At 45.3% G+C, this 20,670-nt stretch overlaps 1 protein-coding gene and 1 long non-coding RNA gene across 6 annotated transcripts in view; one reads left to right on the top strand and one right to left on the bottom strand.

The window, feature by feature from the left end:
* RHEB (Ras homolog, mTORC1 binding) overlaps positions 1 to 18,557 on the bottom strand; it is a 52,775-nt gene extending 34,218 nt beyond the window's left edge. For 2 of the 5 annotated variants that reach the window (XM_086394836.1, XM_086394839.1), the window contains exon 1: positions 18,400 to 18,557. In XM_086394836.1, coding sequence (XP_086250962.1) covers positions 18,400 to 18,451 — 52 coding nt within the window. In that variant the 5' untranslated portion in view covers positions 18,452 to 18,557. Of the gene's footprint in view, positions 1 to 1,367; positions 1,442 to 2,776; positions 3,037 to 17,757; positions 17,973 to 18,399 lie in introns of those variants that run through there. The other 3 variants (XM_086394835.1, XM_086394837.1, XM_086394838.1) reach the window with 3 other exon arrangements.
* Positions 18,558 to 19,220: 663 nt separating this feature from the next.
* On the top strand, positions 19,221 to 20,318 carry LOC147373424 (uncharacterized). Its single transcript, XR_015161917.1, has 2 exons — positions 19,221 to 19,524; positions 19,838 to 20,318. It is a non-coding gene; the product is annotated as an uncharacterized LOC147373424 (long non-coding RNA).
* Positions 20,319 to 20,670: the final 352 nt, after the last annotated feature.

Raw genomic sequence — 20,670 nt, 5'->3', positions numbered from 1 at the left:
GGCCAAGACTCCTTATGTGATTAAAAAAATGACTAAACCATAAACAAACAAACTGATCAATTGGGCTTTATCAAAATTACAAATTTCTGTTCTCTGAAATACAAGAAAATGAAAAGGAAGCCACAGACTAGGAGAAAATATTATATATATATGAAAAAGAACTTTGTTCAGAATATACAACTCAATAAAAAGAACCCAATAACAAAGGCAAAACACTTGAACACATGTTTCACAAAAGAAGATATACAACCACGAGGTGTATGAGAAGATGTTCAAAGTCAGTAGTCATCGGGAAATTCAAATTTCCATGGCCTGACAACAAAACCACATCGGGATGACCAAAGCGAAAAGAGGTGACGACAGCGAGCGGCAATGAGGACAGGTCTCCTCTGTCGCTGGCGGGCGTGTAAAACAGCAGCTGAAACTGGTAGCTGCTTAGAAGACTATAAACTCAACACGTATGTGGCCCTAACCTCATTCCAAGATAATCACCAAAGAGAAATGACTGCATGTTGACAAAGACACAACAAGCGCTCATCCAAGCTTTACTCTTAGCAGTGAGACTGGAGACAGCAGGTGACTGGAGAGATGGATCAAGGTTTGTCCACACAGCAGACTGTGACTTGGCAGTAAGAAGAAACTTACTCCTGTAACCACATGAATGGCTCTCAGAAACCCTGCACTCACTGAAAGAAGTCAGACAAAGAGTATTCACTGTATGATTCTATTCAAGCGAATTTCAGAACAAGAAAAACTAACTGATAGTAATGGAAAGCAGATCACTGCTTGCCTGGGAGTGGTGTGAGGTATGAGGGAACTACGGGAGATGATGAAAATGTTTCTTATTCGGACTGCAGCAGTGGTTTTACACAGGTGAACAAATCTACCAAAGCCCAAAGCACCTAACTTTACACTTAAAATGGATACTTTATTATACATAAATTAAACCTCAACAAAATGTGGCTTCTTTTTTTACTGATGTATAGTTGATGTGTATAATATTACAGAAGGTAGAGATGTATAATACAGTGATTCACTATTTTGAAGGTCATGCTCCATCTACAGCTACTATACCATACTGACTATATTCTCCATCTTATACCTACTAGTCTGTGCCTCTTAATCGCCCACCTCCATCTTGCCCCTCACTTCCCTCCCCACTGGTAACCACTAGTTTGTTCTTTGTATCTATGAGTTGGCTTCTTTTTTGTTATACTTACTACTTTGTTGTATTTTTTAAGATTCCACATGTAAGTGATACATCATAGAGTATTTGTCTTGGAGGATATTATGCTAACTGAAGTCAGACAGAGAAAGACAAAACCTGATTTTAAAAAATGTGTAACAAAGGAAGACAATACACTGACTCTTTTTCACCGAGCAGGATAGGATGGTGACCATTAGGTCAGTGACAGCAGGCAGTTCTCCTGGTGTTTCCTCTCTGTAAAACAGAGATAATAACAGTACCTGTTTTAGAGATGGCTGTGAGGATTAAATGAAAATACATGTTGAATATCTGGTATGTAATAATGACAGTTATCGAGGACTTATTATCTAACCACATATTCTAGATAATCATTTAATCCTAGCTAACATTCTAATACTTATCTCTAATATACTAACTTGGCTAAGAAAATTATATACAGTAATAGTTACTGAAGCGAAATTCTCAAACTCACATGAAAAATTATCAATAAATAAACACACACACACACACTACTGCAGAAAATTACTGTTTCAGTTATCACTCACTGCACAACAAACACCTCAAAACTTGGTGGCTGAAACCAACATCCATTTCATTTGCTCCTGGGCTTAGCTGGCTCCTCAGAGGGTGGTGGCTGTGGGCGACTCAGAGGGAGCGCTGGACCTTCTCCCTCCCCACGTGTCCTCTCCTGAGTGTTCCCCCAAAACTACTGGAAGCTGCCGACTTCTTACGGCTTGAAGCCTCGCACCGGCCCATGGTCATCTCTGCAGTGCCCTGCTGGCCACGAGTGCTGCAGGGCCAAGCCGTGAAGTACCAGGAAGGGGCTTCTCTGGGAGCCACTGACAGAAGGGCAGGGATAAGGGGACCAGGTCTGCAAACAGCAGAGAAAGACTGCAGAATCAGCCGGGGTTGCAAATGGGGATGGCAACCTGAGTATGTGTATCATCGCTATTAAAAGGGCTAGAATAACAATGAACTGTGTGAAGGCTTGTTTAACAATGTGTTCCTCACACAATACACAATATCAATTACATGCTTATTAAAGTACACACCCATTTTAGTGGGAAAAAAAAAAGTGTAGTTCTGTCAATAGCAGCATTGGTTATTGCTGCTTTTTTGAGGGGGCAGGGTGAGATGTATACGTATCAAGGTCACCAAGAAAGCCTTTTGAAAAATACAAACCCTGACCTCACCATTCTCATTTTAAAAAGGATGTCTAAGGAGTTCCGGTGCGTTCTGTACAAGTGCTCCCTGGAGTTTAACAGGCACACTCATCCCCACATCTCCAGCACACACAGGGTCACGTGAGGGCATGTGATGCAGATAATCCAGATTTTAATTGTTCACCAGAAGCTACAAGTGAGACACCATGTTAAGGAGTTTACAAAACATTTTCACGTGAATTATCTCACTTGTTCCTATGAATTAAGCAGGACTGACACCACCTTATTCTTTCTCACACTTCCTTACTAATTTTCAAAAAAATGGGTGTTAGGAGAGAAAAAAATTAAGGTGCAGTTATCACAACAAAGAGAATACGTAAAACTGGTTCGTAAAATTATTACTCACTTAAACGCTTCCTTGGTGCTTACTATTGTCAAGAGAAGCTGATGCTAAAGAATTTGCCTGTCAATGCAGAAGACAGAAGAGACGTGGGTTTGATCCCTGGGTTGGGAAGATCCCTTGGAGAAGAAAATGGCAAGCCATTCCAGGATTCTTGCCTGGAGAATCCCATGGACAGAGGAGCCTGGCAGGTGACAGTCCCTGGGGTCGCAGAGCGTCGGACACGACTGAGCACACAGAGCATACATGCTACCAGACATGTGCCTCTGAGGAAACGGAGACAAATACGTTTGTATTTAATTCTGTAACATGAAGATTTGAGCTGCATAAATGAATCATCTTGTTACCTGTCAGGGCTACTCAACTAAAGAGAAGAAAAAGAAGTGCTGCTATGAAACGCCAGGAACTGCTTCCCTGAAGATTTCAAGAACAGGATATTCATCTATATGGGATGATTTACAGATAAAGCCAAGTTGGAAAGCAAGAGAACAGAACCGAAAAACTGCAGTCAATTAAATGTCTGGCAACAATTAAGAATGAATTTTGCTAGATCCGGGGCCAAAACTGGGGAGAAGGTTGGGGGTCAGGGTGGGAAAGAGCTGGAGAAAAGCAAACGAGAGAAATTTCTAAATTATAACACAATCTTGTAACAACCACATGGAGCTTAAGACTGATTAAAACTAGTAATAACAAAAAAGTTAGGAAAATGAATCGAGACATGAAATAGAGCCTATTTATCAATCAGCATAAATGGTTATTGATACAGATTATTTCTTCAAAAGTTCTTTAAACATCTACATTGATCCCGTGCAATTAGGTCCTCATTATTCCTGAGCTACCTCCTGGAGGTTCAGTTCAGTTCAGTTCAGTTCAGTTGCTCAGTCGTGTCCAACTCTTTGCGACCCCATGAATCACAGCACGCCAGGCCTCCCTGTCCATCACCAACTCCCGGAGTTCACCCAGACTCACGTCCATCGAGTCAGTGATGCCATCCAGCCAGCTCATCCTCTGTCGTCCTCTTCTCCTCCTGCCCCCAATCCCTCCCAGCATCAGAGTCTTTTCCAATGAGTCAACTCTTCGCGTGAGGTGGCCAAAGTACTGGAGTTTCAGCTTTAGCATCATTCCTTCCAAAGAAATTCCAGGGCTGATCTCCTTCAGAATGGACTGGTTGGATCTCCTTGCAGGCCAAGGGACTCTCAAGAGCCTTCTCCAACACCACAGTTCAAAACCATCAATTCTTCGGCGCTCAGCCTTCTTCACAGTCCAACTCTCACATCCATACATGACCACTGGAAAAACCATGGCCTTGACTAGACGGACCTTTGTTGGCAAAGTCATGCCTGCTTTTGAATATGCTCTCTAGGTTGGTCATAACTTTCCTTCCAAGGAGTAAGCGTCTTTTAATTTCATGGCTGCAGTCACCATCTGCGGTGAGTTTGGAGCCCAGAAAAATAAAGTCTGACGCTGTTTCCACTGTTTCCCCATCTATTTCCCATGAAGTGATGGGACCAGATGCCACGATCTTCGTTTTCTGAATGTTGAGCTTTAAGCCAACTTTTTCACTCTCCACTTTCACTTTCAATAAGAGGCTTTTTAGTTCCTCTTCACTTTCTGCCATAAGGGTGGTGTCATCTGCATATCTGAGGTTATTGATATTTCTCCCAGCAATCTTGATTCCAGCTTGTGTTTCTTCCAGTCCAGCATTTCTCATGATGTACTCTGCATATAATTTAAATAAACAGGGTGACCATATACAGCCTTGACGTATTCCTTTTCCTATTTGGAACCAGTCTGTTGTTCTATGTCCAGTTCTAACTGTTGCTTCCTGACCTGCATACAAATTTCTCAAGAGGAAGATCAGGTGGTCTGGAGGTTAAGGCATCCCATACCAGTAAATGTTTTTAAGAACACCCGCCAATGATTACTAGCGGCAGTGATGTATCTGTTTGCTGTGGCTCCCTCACTAGACTGAAGTTCCCCGGCAGCAGAGGTCAGGACTTCCCCAGCCTTGGGGACTCAGAACACAGTGCCTGGTCCATGGAAGGGACATAGTTGACTCAAACATTTAATGAACATTTGAATAACATGTGGTACACTTAACCCACACACTGTCCTCGTCAACCAGTCATTTCAGTAGTTCGATCTTGTGGGGGACTGAAGTCCTCTGGGGAGTTGATAAAACCCTGGACTCTTTCCTCAGAAAATGTGCACATGGTCTCAGGCAAAACTCCTGAAGTTCAAGTGTAAGAACCACCACTGGAAGTGGGCACCAGAACTGAGACAACTAAATGTTAGGTCTCACAGGTTCACCTGAGAACCGGTCACCTGAACTGCTCAGAAAATGAATCCAGGTCTCTCAGCCTGGATGTGCACAGATTTCTTCTGAGATGTGAACACACGACTTCACCTTTCCTCCAGCAGCCGCCCCAGGGATGCTCTACTCTAAACTCTTGCACAGCTCTCCTCTGCAGTGAGGTGCTCCTGCTCCTGAGGGTACTCAGGATCATACTCACTTCTAATTTCTCGTCAGCAGATGGATTAGAGGGCTTGCTTCCCTGGTGGCTCAGACGATGAAGAATCTGCCTGCAACGTGGGAGATGTGGGTTCGATCCCTGGCTTGGGAATATCTCCTGGAGAAGCAAATGGCAACCCATTCCAGTATTCTTGCCTGGAGAATCCCCACGGACACAGGAGCCTGGTGGGCTACAGGGGGTCGCACAGAGTTGGATATGGCTGAGCGACTAAGCACAGCACAGATGGATTAGAAATCCCACAGAGCTTTCCCACTTCCGTTCCTGCCATGGAGAGCCAGGTGGCACCAGGGGTAAAGAACCTGACTGCCATGCTTGAGACCTAAGAGATTTGGCTTCAATCCTTGGGTCAGGAAGATCCCCCAGAGGAGGAAATGGCAACCCACTCCAGTATTCTTGCCTGGAGAATCCCATGGATTGAGAAGCCTGGCAGGCTGAAGTCCATGGGGTCACAGAGTCAGACCTGACTGAAGTGACTTCGCACACACATCCAGTCTGGCAAGATCATTTTGAATCTTCCTCCATCTTGAATTCAGCCACCATGGTTGAATTTTGCCAGCTACATTGTTTATTCACTCACTTAAATCATGAACAAGACTAAAAAGAACCTGTATTTATAAAATCTTCTCTTTAAAATAAATTCTGAAAGTGATTTAGATTTGAGAACGGGCAAAATACTGGCCAGATGCATTTATACTCAAGACATACTAGTCCAAGAAAAGCACTTTCATGTCCTAAAACTGTATGAACTGTAAAAGCCAGTATTTTCATCTCCACTTTCACAAATTATTCACTATGCCATCATGGAGCTAACATTCAACTTTGAATCTTGCAAAAAGCAGGATTGTAACATGGCTTGTTAAAATATTTATTTCTGTTTCAAAAGTCCTGGAGGAGTCTTTCTGCAAGCATGAAAACACAAAAGGAAACACGGGGGAGGGGAGCAGGTAGGTAAGGGGGAGCTCAATTCTGTCATGGCTAGGACACCGACCAACCAAGGACACAGAGGAGGTAATTATGTTGGTATCCTTAAACTGCCCTGCTCTCACTTGCCTACAAAGCACAGTACAAGATTTTCAGCATTTCTGTTCTAAACTAACACCAATTTAGACTTCAAATTATGATGCCCCACGTGGAACTCTCTTTTGTCAGAAGCCCCATATATATTTAAAACTATTAGAACACCAAAATAGCATCCTGGGACCTTTGTGTTTCAGATATTAAATTATATTTCTAAATTAATCAGCAATTCATGTCAAAGGTACTAAACAGTCTGCATTCTGACAGTTATCAGTTTAAGACAGACTATGAGTACTCTAAGATTTAATTTGGTACTTCAAAATAAATTAGAACTAAGAATAAAGGTTCTCTCAACTGTGAGCACTGAAGATTTCATAATGCTTTATCTTGCACAATCACGTCCCAGGTCAGTTCTGATTTATTCAAGTGAATAAGTACAATCCACTCGTGGACAGTATTAGAGTTATTATTATTAGCTCTCTTCCAGGCCCAAGCTAAGGGAAATGTTGCACCTTTCTGACTTCATGGTCACAGGCACAGATGCCATTTCATATTGTGTGATAAAGTTGCTGATATTTGGACTTGAAAACCACCTAATTAGCATATAGGTCTTGGCAGTGCTGCCACCATGGCAATTCTTATTACTCTTTTGGGAGCTTCACCGGTACCAGGTTGAAAACCAAGCATTCACCCTAAATGCACAACCATCAGAGGCCAAGTCAACTGGCATTTAGACACCTAACTCTCCCCAGGCTTCAGTAATTCACTGCGTACCACACAGGAAAGCTGCCCTCCAGTTCCCTAAAGCCAGCTCCTGCCTACCTTTCCAACCCTGCTTCCCCTTTCCACCTCGCGAAGCCCAGCCACCCCCACTTCCTTCCTTCTCAGCATGCCAAGCTCCTTCCCGGTTCACCAGCCTGGTCTCCTCCGATGCTGCAGGGCCTCTTCTGGAAGGCTCCACTAAGACTGTGGTCACCACACCCTGCTGAACAGGAGCGAGCAGCAGTCTAGCCAGATCCCGTGCACTATGGTTCTCCAAGTGCAGTCTGCACAACGCTGGGGGGCCCCGGAGACACTCTCAGGGGGCTCATAAGTCAAACTATTTCACAGTAAGCCCTCTACACACAAACTTCCAAAGATGAGAACATGCCCGAGTGCCAGCTCTTGTACCGTACTTCTGTTACTACTGTACTTTTCAAGGTACTCTAAGAGTAAAAATGTTTTATTCTTTGTTTTTTATGTATTATTTGTGTGAAGAGTATTATAAACCTACTACAGAACAGTACTGTATAGCCAATTGTGTTAGTTGGGCACCTAGGCCAACTCTGTTGGACTTAAGAAAAAAACTGGATAGCTCAGCTGGTAAAGAATCCGCTTGCAACGCAGGAGACCCTGGTTCGATTCCTGAGTCGGGAAGATCCCCTAGAGAAGGGTACGGCTATCCCCTCCAGCATTCTGGCCTGGAGAATTCCATGGACAGAAGAGCCTGGCGGGCCACAGTCCATGGGGTTGCAAAGAGTCGGACACGACTGAGAGACTTTCACACACATGCAAGGATGTGCTCTCAGAATGGACCCTGTTCCTATGTAGAGGACTCACTGTATAATCTGCCTTTTCCACTATGCTTTTGTGTGCATTTATGGTGCAAAACCAATGGTGGTAAAACTGCTAGCTTGGTGCGCCTTAGCACAAATCAAGACACTGGTCACAAACTGTAAAGGACAGTCACATACTCCTCACACTATGCACGCACAGTAAAAAGGAGAAAACAAAAAAGGTCACTTTTTCTTAACAGTGTCCTTGAGGAAGCAGTAAAAATAACTAACTTTATGAAATCTTGACCTTTAAATCCACGTCTTTTGAATATTCTGCACACAGAATGGGATGTTTGCATAGAGTGTGGCTGCTACACACTCGAGCATGGCATCACCTGGGGAAAAAGCACTCGTGTGGGAAGTGGTCTGAAACAGGCAGCTTTATCGTGGAATGCCTTTTTTACCTGTAAGAACAACCAACAAGCTATTGCTGTTCCAGATGTGGGTCTCTGGCAGACACCTTCTTGGAAATGAAAGAAAGGAGACTCTCATTTCAAGAAAAACTGACAGCATTTTGCCAGCAATCAAACTTGAACTTTCAAGAGGAATTCTGGAAAATCTGCATCACTCAGGGTGATCTTAACTACTTCCCAATATTTAATTTTTCTGAGAAGATGGGTGGTGATGTTGCAAGATGTCATTTAAAGAAATAGTTGTATACTGAAATGTGTTGAAATGTGGCAAGATCTGCAAAAGAGTGAACCAGTATTTCCAACTGACTGGATTTTAATGACCCAGATAACCATGATGGTCTGATCACTCACCTAGAGCCAGACATCTTGGAGTGTGAAGTCAAATGGACCTTAGGAAGCATCACTACGAACAAAACTAGTGGAGGTGATGGAATTTCAGCTGAGCTGAAATTTTTAGCTGAGCTGAAATCCTAAAGGATGATGCTGTTGAAGTGCTGCTCTCAACATGCCAGCAAATATGGAAAACTCAGCAGTGGCCACAGGACTGGAAACGGTCAGTTTTCGATCCAATCCCAAAGAAAGGCAATGCCAAAGAATGTTCAAACTACTGTACAACTGAGCTCATCTCACAGGCTAGCAAAGTAATGCTCAAAATTCTCCAAGCCAGGCTTCAATAGTATGTGAACTAAGACCTACAAGATGTTCAAGCTGGATTTAGAAAAGGCAGAGGAACCAGAGATCAAACTGCCAACATCCGCTGGATCATGGAAAAGGAAGAGTTCCAGAAAAACATCTACTTCTGCTTTATTGACTATGCCAAAGCCTTTGACTTGTGGATCACAACAAACTGTGGAAAATTCTTAAAGAGAATTCATTTAAAAGAATGGGTGGTGGGAATACCAGATCACCTTACCTGCCTCCTGAGAAATCTGTATGCAGGTCAAGAAGCAACAGTTAGAATCAGACGTGGAACAACAGACTGGTTCCAAATCGGGAAAGGAGTACATCAAAGCTGTATATTGTCACCCTGCTTATTTAACTTATATACAGAGTACATCATGAGAAACACTGGGCTGGATGAAGCACAAGCTGGAATCAAGATTGTCGGGAGCCTCAGATATGCAGATGACACCACCCTTATGGCAAAAATAGAAGAACTAAAGAGTCTCTTGATGAAAGTAGAAGAGGAGAGTGAAAAAGCTGGCTTAAAACTCAACATTTAAGAAATGAAGATCCTGGCATCTGGTCCCATCACTTTATGGCAAATAGATGGGGAAACAATGGAAACAGAGAAAGACTTTATTTTTCTGGGCTCCAAAATCACTGCAGATGCTGACTGCAGCCATGAAATTAAAAGACGCTTGTTCCTGGGAAGAAAAGCTATGACCAACCTAGACAGCACATTAAAAAGCAGAGACACTACTTTGCCTACAAAGGTCTGTCTAGTCAAAGCTATGGTTTTTCCAGTGGTCATATATGGGTGTGAGAGTTAGACCATAAAGAAGGCTGAACGCCAAAGCACTGATGCCTTTGAACTGTGGTGCTGGAGAAGACTCTTGAGAGCCCTTTGGACTGCAAGGAGATCCCACCAGTCAATCCTAAAGGAAATCGATCCTGAAGATTCATTGCAAGGATTGATGTCGAAGCTGAAGCTCCAATACTTTGGTCACCTGATTTGAAGAGCTGACTCACTGGAAAAGACCCTGATGCTGGGAAAGATTGAGGGCAGGAGGAGAAAGGGATGACAGAGGATGAGATGGTTGGATGGCATCACTGACTTAATGGAAATGAGTTTGAGCAAGCTCTGGGAGATGGTGAAGAACAGAGAAGCCTGGTGTGCTGCAGTCCATGGGGTCACAAAGAGTCAGACATGACTCAGCGACTGAATAACAACAATGTACCACGTTCCCAAATCAGGTGTGGGTAGAAGATCCATGCGAAGTGCAGACAAGTCAATGGAGTTCAAAGGTACAGAGTGAAAAAACAAAAAAAAACCTTCATGATTTCAGATAGTACAACTAACTTCTAAGAAAGTTCCACTTACGGAGTCTTCGTGAGTATCAGGGTGTGTGTGTGTGCACGCGCGCATGCGCGCGCACATGCACACTCAATTGTGTCCAACTCTTCATGACCCCATGGCCTATAGCCCTCCAGGCTCCTCAGTCTGTGGAACTCTCCAGGCAGGTTGTCATTTCCTACTCCAGGGGATCTACTCGACTCAGGGATTGAACCCGTATCTCCTGCAGTGGCAGGCGAATTCATTACCACTGTGTCACCTGGGAAGCCTGAGTATCAGAGAACAGCCACAATCACCCAAAAAAGTATTGTATTAGTAATTTAATGTGACAGTATTAAAATACTCCTCCATTTCCCAAGTACCTATCTGGCAGGTTGGATTTCCCTTATATACTTTATATAAAATTATATATTGCAAGGAACTCAGGAAGGAACTCAGAAGCAGATAAGAGAATTCAAGTGTTTTTTTAAACCAGGCGTTGAAGACACTTGCAAATTTGTAAAACAAAATCCCACTTGCCTTTTTTTTTGCAGAAATTGATAAGCCAGTCCTAAAATTCCTATGGAAATACGAGGGACTCAGAAGTTAATCTTGAAAAAGGATTAAGTTAGAGGGTTCACACTTCCCTATTTTGAAACTTACCATAAAAAAACAGTAATCAAAATAGTGTGATACTGGCACAAGGACCAACACACAGATCAAAGGAATAGTCCAGAAAAAAATCATATATTTATGATCACTGGGGTTTTTCTTTTTTGTAATTTATTATTTAACGTGAAATGAGTTTCTATTACCACCTTGTAACTTTTTTCAGAGGGAAGAGAGATGAAGGGGAGGGGCTTTCTTCTGCATTGCAAACAGTACTTCCATTTTGAGATGGATCACTTTTGGTTTTTGACAAGGACGTCTAGACAATCCAATGAAGAAAGAACAGTCTTTTAACAAAGGTGGTGGCACAACTTGGTATCTACATACAAAAGAATCAAGTTTTACTCCTATTTCCCACCATAAAATTTAGCTCTGAATAGATAATAGACCCAAATGTAAGAGATAAAGATTTAAAACGTTTAAAAGAGAACATAGTAGTAAATCTATATTTTTGAACTAGGCAATGGTTTCTAAAATATGACACCAAAAGTACAAGTGACAAAATAAAAATATAAATAAAATGGACTTTGTCAAAATTGAGAACTTATTGCTTCAAAGGAAGGCCACCTTCAAGAAAGTGAAAAGAACCCACAGAATGGAAGAAATTATTTGCACATTGTATATGACCCTTCATAAACTCATAAGGATGGCTAGTACAAGAAGGACGGATGAGCTAATTAGTGTTCAGTCACCAGAAGTGTCCGACTCTTTGCAACCCTATGGACTGCAGCACACCAGGCTTTCCCGTCCTCCACTATCTCCCAGAGTTTGCTCAATTCGTGTTCATGGGGCATAGTCAACGAAGCAGATGTTTTTCTGGAATCCTCTTGTTTTTCTCTATGATCCAATGGATGGTGGCAATGGTTCCTCTACCTTTTCCAAATCCAGCTTCAACATCTGTAAGTTCTCGGTTCCGTAATGCTGAAGCCTAGCTTGAAGGTAAGCATTACTTTGCTACTATGTGAAATGAGTGCAACTGTAGGGTAGTTTGAATATTCTTTGGATTGCCCTTCTTTGGGATTGAAATGAAATTTGACCTTTTCCAATCCTATGGCCACTGCTGAGTTTTCCAAATTTGCTGGCACTTTTAACAGCACCATCTTTTAGGACTTGAAATCACTCAGCTGGAATTTCATCACCTCCACTAGCTTTGTTCGTAGTGATGCTTCCTAAGGCCCACTTGACTTCACGTTCCAGGATGTCTGGCTCTGGGAGAGTGACCACACCATCATAGTTATCCAGGTCATCAAGGCCTTTTTTGTACAGTTCTTCTGTGTATTCTTGCCACCTCTTCTTAATCTTTTCTGTCTCTGTTAGGTCCTTGATGTTTCTGTTCTTTATTTTTGCATCAAATGTTCCCTTGCTATCTCCAATTTTCTTGGAGAGATCTTATCTTTCCCATCTATTGTTTTCCTCTATTTCTTTGCATTAAGAAGGCTTTCTTATCTCACCTTGCAATTCTCTGGAACTCTGCATTTAGTTAATTACTAGAGAAATGCACATCAAATTTACAATGAGGTATCCCCCACACCCATCAGAATGGACATCAAATCTACAAATAACAAATGCTGGAGAAGGTGTGGAGAAAAGGAAAGCTTCCTACACTGTTGGTAGGAATGTAAGCTGGTGCAACCACTATGGAAAACAGTCCGGAGGTTCCTTAAAAAACTAGAACTAGGGCTGCCATATGATCCTGCAATCGCACTCCTGGGCATATACCCCCAAGAGACAAAAACTCTAACTCAAAAAGATACACGCACCCCAGCGTTCATGGCAGCACTATTTACAACAGCAAAAACATGGAAGCGCTCTAAACGCCCACGGGGAGAGGACCACAGAAGGTGTGGTACATACAGACCGGGACTGTTACTCAGCCACCAAAAGAAAGGAACGATAGCATTTGCAGCAACACGGACGGACCTACAGGTTACCGCACTAAGTGAAGTTAAGCCACACAAAGAAACACAAGTACTCTAGGATATCACTCATATGTGGAATCTTAAATATGACACAAACGAAGTCATTTACGAAACAGAAACAGACTCACAGACAAACTTACCATTAAAAAGGGGTAACGGTATGTGGGGAAGGGATAAATCACGAGTTTGGGATTAGCAGATACAATTATATATTGAATATAAAATACACAAGTTCCTACTGTATAGCACCCTGGAGAAGGAAATGGCAACCCCTCCAGTATTCTTGCCTTGAGAGTCCCATGGACAGAGGAGCAGGGTGGCCTACGGTCCACAGGGTCAGAGTCAGACACAAGTGAGCACACACACACACTACGTAGCACAGGGACCTGTGTTCAACGGCCTGTGACAAAACCCAGTGGAAAAGAGGATGAATACACAGGTGCGTGTAATTCAGTGTTTGCTGCACACCAGAAACACAACACTGTCAGTCCGCTACGAAAAGTGAAAGAAGTGAAGTCCATCAGTTGTGTCTGACCCTGTGTGACCCCACAGACTATAGCCCTTCAGGCTCCTCTGTCCATGCGAGTCTCCAGGCAAGAATACTGGAGTGGGTTGGCATTCCCTTCTCCAGGGGATCTTCCAAACACAGAGATTGAATCCAGGTCTCCTGCACTGCAAGCCACCAGGGAAGCCCTGTGAGTCGACTATACTTCAATAAAAAAAAATTTTTTTAATTAAGATAATAGAAATAACAAAATTAAATAAAAAGATAGATGATTAGAAGTGTTGGTGAGGATGTGGAGAGACTGAAACCGATTTCAATTGTTAGCTGGAATGTAAACTGGTTGAAAAAGTTTGATGGTTCTTCAAAACGTTAAACGTACAATTACCATATGACCCAGCAATTACAATTATACTCCTAGAAGTATACCCAAAAGAAGAGAAACATGTCTACACAAAAATTTCACATACAAAAAATATGTAACGGGAATGCTCCTAACAGCATTATCTATATTAGCCCAAATGTAGAAACAGACCACATGCCTATACGTTAACAAACGTATAAACAGAATGTGGTATATTCAAATAATGGATTATTATTTGGCAACCAAAAGGAATGAATTACTGCTACCTGCTTCAACACGGAGGAACCTGGGAAATATTTATGTTAAATGAAAAATGCTAGGCATGCAAGGCCAGGTATAGGTGATTCCATTTATATGAAATGTCCAGAAAAGGTAAATCTGTAGAAACAGAAAGATTAGTGATGCCAGGGGAGGGGAGGAGAGGAGAGGAGAGGAGAGGATGGGAGGGGACTGCTGCTGAGTACAGCGTTTCTTCTTGGGGGATGAAGGGAGGCACAGATTGCTGTAACTCGCAGGGACATCACATTAACATTTGATATAACAAAAAAAGCAGGTTCACAGATATACAGGACTAACGTTTAGAAGTAGGGAGAGGCAATACGGCAGCAGGAGATTAAGAGGTACAAACTATTATGAGCAAAACAAGCTCAATACATTGTACCACAGGAGGAACATACAGGCAAGATTTTATAGCAACTGTAAACAGAGAACAGCCTTTAAAAATGTGAACCACTCTACTGTACACCTGTAACTTATATAAATATGATACATCAACTATACTTAAAAAATTCTAGGGACTTCCTTGGTAGTACAGAGGATAAGAATCAACCTGGCCAACGCAGGGGACACAGGCTCAATGCCTAGCCGGGGAAGACTCACATGCCATGGAGCAACAAGTCCGCAAGTCCCAACTACTGAAGCCCAAGCACCTAGTCTGCGGTCCACAACAAGGGAAGCGCCTGCTCACGGCACCTAGAGAAAACACACGCAAAGCGCCGAAGACCCTGCGCAGCCAAAGACGGAAAGTCTATGAAGACTGTATTAAGCGCTGGCAAGTCAGATTACAAATGCAAACTCTGAGTATTTCTTGTACAGAACAATGAATGGCACTGAAAGAAAAGTTAATTTCAAGCTTCAGCACAAGGTGGTCACCACAGGACTATCCCCACCCACAGGTACACAACTTCGCAATGTTATGAAGCACATGAACATACAATTTCACATACTAATACATTTTATACATGGCAAACAATCTCTAACTTTACAAGTCCTCAAAGCCATGTGTTAGAAAAGGATACGGTAATTTAAAAATATACAGTAAATCAGCATACAATTGGATGGTATTCTACTGGGAACAAATTTACTGATATCTTTCCCTGTGAAGTAGCCAAATCAAAGGACGCACGTTCTTTACTACCTAAAACATTTTGACAAGGAGGGTAATGATTTGAGATACTTTTACTGAAACGCCTTTTACCACACCATAGAATTTTTTCATGTTCTCTCTTAAGATCTTTCATATTCCTTTGATCCCATCCTGTTTGCTAACCTCCGAGAGTAATATATGACAATCTTTTGATTGTTGTGGTCTAATGGCAAACTCGATCATCAAACCTCTCTGTGTAACATTCCAGTGAAAAACATGCCAGATTTTATTTGAAGGTAGTTGTTAACCTGACACTATAACTTTAGCCAGATTAAGTTTAGTTACCTCCTATCACAGGACTACTCATTCAGTTACCTCCTATCACGGGACTACTCATTTGTATTAGAACAATGGACGTCAGGGAGCTGGCACATTTGGCTACCACCAAAACAATTCATACAAAGCACTCCCTGCAAGCCAGCCTGCGCTGCAGGTGACGTGTCCTTAAAAGCTTAACACTGTAAATAACAGGAAAGGTGCTTCAGGAAAAAAAAAAAAGTTGTATACATTATCTGAGAATTCTGTTTTTCTCACTGGTAAGTTTTTTCAGTGTTTTAAAAAAACACAAAATTTGAACTCCAAATCGTAAAACAGTCATTGCACTTAGTAGCTTCATCTGAAGGCAAACCGTCATGTCCGACTCTTTGTGGCCTCATGGACTGTAGCCCACCAGCCCACTTCTCTGTCCACGGGATTCCCCAGGGAAGAATCCTGGCGTGGGTTGCCATTTCCTTCTCCAGGGGATCTTCTCGACCCAGGGATTGAACCCGGGTCTCCCGCATTGCAGGCAGACACTTTAACCTCTGAGCCACCAGGGAAGCCCACACTTTTAAAATAAACTCACAATGACAAGTATTTTACGAGTTAAACTGGCATGCGATATTTAGTCAAGAGAATATTCTAAGAAAGATGCGGTTTTGGGCTTAGACTTATCCCACCACTCTTTTACCCCCAGTCAATATGACACTACAGTTTAGCATCACAGTAACACAACCTAGGAACACAGGCACTCAGATTTCTCTACTCTAGCACCACTGGCAAGCAGACATGTCAGTGAACTCGGAAGTCTGCGTAGTTCTCTGAAAAGTGGCTAGGATGTGGAATCAGGGAACTATCTCCGTTTCTGATGCTGGCAAAACAAAAGAGCCCACAAAGTACAAAAAGTCCTGGTTCCTAACAAAGGTAAACAATGGTAAAATCAAATGCAAAGACTGGTAGTCATTGAACCTGTGCAAAACACATTTTAATCATCACCACGTATGAAAATAAATGCGAACACAATGGAGCTGGGTTTAGCAATAGGAAGGCATAGAAAACAGGCACTGGACCTGCTCTGGGGGCCCCTAGAGGCTAATCCAGGACAGTATTTCATGAACAGTGGTTTAGAATAAACGTGAAGTGAAGGCAAATGGGTGATGTGTCACCTCTGGGTCTTCAAGAGGATGGCATCAGAAGGCAGGTAAGACACAATTGGTTTCAACTGGACCTAGAGAACTTCTTTAACAAACAGTGATAAAATGCTAGACTAGATTACTGGCGACTGGAATCACCATCTCAAGAATTTCAAGGGGTAAATAAGCCAGGATGTTCGGGACATTCCCTTCAGTTGAAAGCAGGCAGCCCAGGTAATTCATGTCACCTGTAACTTCAGACACTGGTACCTTTAACTAGTGGGCACTCTGAGGAGATAGAACTCATTCAAGAGACAGGATATGTCCGAGTCCCACTCTTCACAATGCAGAGGAGGAAAAGAGAACAGAGAAGCAAAGGCTCTGAGATACAGACTGTCGATAAAGGTGGGATGCGGTAGTTCCATATGGACATTCGAGGCTGTTAGAGACTTGAAAAGCCTCCATCTGACGCGGGTGACTTGACGGCTGCAGTTGTTAAGACTGTCACCTCTCCTTGCCCCCCACGATTACCGCATCTCACAGGAGTTACCCCCAGGGCTCCTGGCGCCCCTTATCTGTACACAAGAGTCTCTCAGCCTCTCATTTGATATCCCCCCCAGCACTTTGACAGAGAGGTGATAAAAGGGTGAGTAAGCACGCTGCAGCTGATCTTGGTCAAAGAGCACAGACCCTGGCACCGACCGTGGAAAATGGGGGTGAAGAAGCAGAAGGGAAAGCGAAGTCGGGGAGTTCGGCCAATGAGCAGGCAGTTACCAGCTTTCCCAGGGCAGTTTGTGTCACCTCCTTCTGCAGTCACCACAGACTCCGAACCCCTGCCCTCGCCTCCCCTACCCCACTGTGGTCAAGTGCGCCCTTTTCCTTGGACAGCTACTTCTTAAAAACAACACAGAAAGATAAAAGTAATTTTTCCAGACTTCCGGTTGTCAAAGACAATAAAAACCTCACCCTGAAGCACGGTTAAGTTCAACGGTTCTGTTTTCTCCCTCGTTTTCTGGCATCCCGTCCACCACCTCCCACCCCAGACCACCTCTGTTCGGGGTGGAACAAACGACTGCCACACTCAGTTTCAAATATATGTCAACCTTTGGCGGGGGGTGGGGAGGGGTACTTTTGAATTACTTCGACATTCTGGTATCTGACCTTTTTTTCCTCCCCAAAGGAAAAAACAGGACACCAAGAGGGCAGAAATTTCCCTTTCTCTGCCCTCCTACTTCGGTCGCTGGCAGCATCTCGGGGGGGCTTCCGAAGCGGGAGGCTGAGGGGGGCGGGGGGCTCTTTCGAGTTTCTTCCTAGGAAACTGGCCCTCAGCAGCCAAACGTCCTCTGAGCTCCCGGGTTTGCTTTAAAATGTTGAAACTAAACAAGGCAGAAAAATTACGGCTAAAGAGCCACGTCCTTTGTTGAAGCCCCACGGGTTTTAATTTTGCGGTGGAAAAGGCCACCAGCAACAATCACGGACTGCTCCCCGCGGGGAAGGGGGGACAGGTGCGACTCCGGGGCTGTGGAGGGCCCTGCGGCGGGCGGCGCGGCGGCCAACCCGGCCCGGCCCGACCCGACCCGAGCGCCCGTTTGCCCGCGGCCTCCCACACGCGTCCCCCGCGCTGCCCCGCGGGCCCGGCCGCGCCGCCGGCCTCCGCTCCAAGATGGAGGTGGCGGCGACGGCGGGCGGCCGGTTACGAAACGCGCGGCCGCCACATGGCCGCGCCGGCCCCAAACTTGGCCGGGCCCCGGGCGAGGCTCGGGGCCCGGGGAGCTAGGAGGCCGCGCGGCGCCCGCCACTCACCCACAGACCGGTAGCCCAGGATCGCGATCTTCCGGGACTTGGACTGCGGCATCTTAGCGGCCTCCTCAGCCCCGGGTCAACCACATCAACCGCGGCGGCGGCGGCTCCTGCGCTGCGATCGGCGGCGGCCGCGCCGGGGCACAGCGGCATCCAGGGGCGGGGCGGGGCGGGCGGGCGCGGCTGCCTTAGCTCCTCGCTCGCGCGCCCAACCGCCCGGAACCGCCGCGCGGCCCCGCCCCCAAACACGCCCACGTGACCGCTCGACGCCGCAAGCGGCTCGCGTCAGCACCGCTCTCCCGCGGCCGCGGCCCCTTCCCCCAAACGCACGGGGTGTGCGTCGGGAGGTGTTTTACTTTAAAGGGAAAAAGAGGGGACGCCGAGATGCCCCTGGAATAGTCACGACTAAAACTCGCTGCGTCATGACCCGCCCACCGTCTTCCGCCGCTTTTTAATGACGCCAGCTCTCCCCGAGCGCTGATTGGACAGTTCCCATCCGCCCGCGCGCTGACGCGACGGAAACTCCTTCTCCCATTGGGGGGGCGGGCGGTGAAGAGGCGGGCCCGGAGGCGGGGGCTGATTGGCCCGGCAGCTAAAAATAAACGCCTACTGGGAGCGCGCGTCTGGGCGCCGGTGAACTTTGGAGGCTTCGAAGTTCGGAGGGGCTGGAGGCGGGGGGGGGGGGGGGGGGGGGGCGGAGAGAAGCTACCTCCCCAGGGATTGGTCAGATCACGGGGAGGGGGCGGGGAGACGCGTGGGAGGTGCGGTGATTGGTGGGCCTCTGAGCGGTCCTGGAACTCGCGCCCGCTGAGCCCTTAAAAGGCACAAGGCGCGTGGCGGGTACCTTGGTGGGCTGTTGGTTGGCCGGTGTCTTCCTCGTGTGTGTTTTTTTGTTTTTGTTTTTAAATTGCTGCATTGGCTTTCGTGAGTCTAGGTTGGAGGATGTAGGTAGTATGCGTTCATTGAAAATGTGAACGCGTTTCATGAAAAAAGCGTTCTCCTCACTTATCATGCATCTCCTCAGTTCCGGTCTTAACCCTGGCGTTTGCGGATCCCACGCACCTCATGGGAAAGGAACAGCGCCGGGTCGACGCAGGTTTAACTGTCAACGCCTGCATGGCTAATTGAGTAAGGCAGACTTAAAACACTCGCCGTTGTTGGCTGAGAACTCTCCAGAACCGTCCTTCCAGGGGGATTTAAGACCGGTGAGCCGACGCTCTGGCGTGGGCTGACTTCTCCGCTGAAGGGACGCTGCTCTATTTCCCTCCAGAGGTGCCCTGACAACCCCGTTTTCAGTGGTGCTGGTGAAGGGTGTCTGGGGGTAGCACCAGTCTTGGAGTGCAGGGAGGGACGCCAGCTCGGGAGGCCTGGATCATGCGACAAGAGGGTGAAAACCGGGCCCAGGAAAACAGGATGCGATCAAAGCTTTCTATCATGCTAGGTATTCTTGTCCATGGAGGTTGCTGAAGAAGCAGATACCTGCTACTCGTACTAAAGTCCTTCTGTCGTCCTCGGGCTGTCTGGCAGTGTTGACCTGCCTGGTTAAGTGGGACCACCACTCTGGTCATGGCCTCGCCCAGTGAGCACCGAGGAGAAGCCCCCAGGAAACCGAGCGGCAAGGGCAGGATTCTTGGGTTAGGAAGATTTAGAGGTGACAGTCCCTAGGACTGTCGCGGTGCTGGGTTTAGAACACTGACGTTGGGGCACAATCCTCCCACTGCTCCCTGCTCACTGGAGAGTGCGCGTTGCACATTCAGGTCCTGAAGGGGGGCGTCTTACAGCTGAAACCCCAGGCCACCAGTTGGACATGAGAAAATCTTTCAAGTTGTCTTTTTTGTTAATTGATTTTTGCATTCCACCCTGTAATTAGTTGAAATAATTAAACAATTCGGGTCTTAAAATGGACTCGCCAGGAAAATGTATAATTTTTGTCCTGTGAATTGGATGCTTCTCCTTCAGTATTTTTTCCAGGTGGCATAGTGGTAAAGAATCTGCCTGTCGAGGCAAGAGACACCGGGTTCGGTCCCTGGAGTAGGAGATGTCAACCCATTCCAATATTTTTGCCTGGGAAATTCCATGGACAGAAGAGCCTGGCAGGCTACAGTCCATGGAGTCACAGTGCGCGATGTGATTGAGCCAGTACCCACTATAGTATTTTGAACTAATGGTACCAGACTCCCCAGTAGGTTGTGAAATCAGCTTAGTGGTTTTTTTTTAAATAGAAGAACAGAATAGAAAATAATTCGTTGCATAGTAAGGGTGAGTATTGTTTCA

The sequence above is a fragment of the Bos grunniens genome, chromosome 4, assembly GCF_055505025.1.
Source record: "Bos grunniens cultivar Pamir isolate PY7600 chromosome 4, Bosgru_T2T1.0, whole genome shotgun sequence".
Lineage (NCBI taxonomy): Eukaryota > Metazoa > Chordata > Mammalia > Artiodactyla > Bovidae > Bos > Bos grunniens.
The sequence above is the reverse complement of the archived record's forward strand: the minus strand, read 5'-3'. Positions and strand labels throughout refer to the sequence as shown.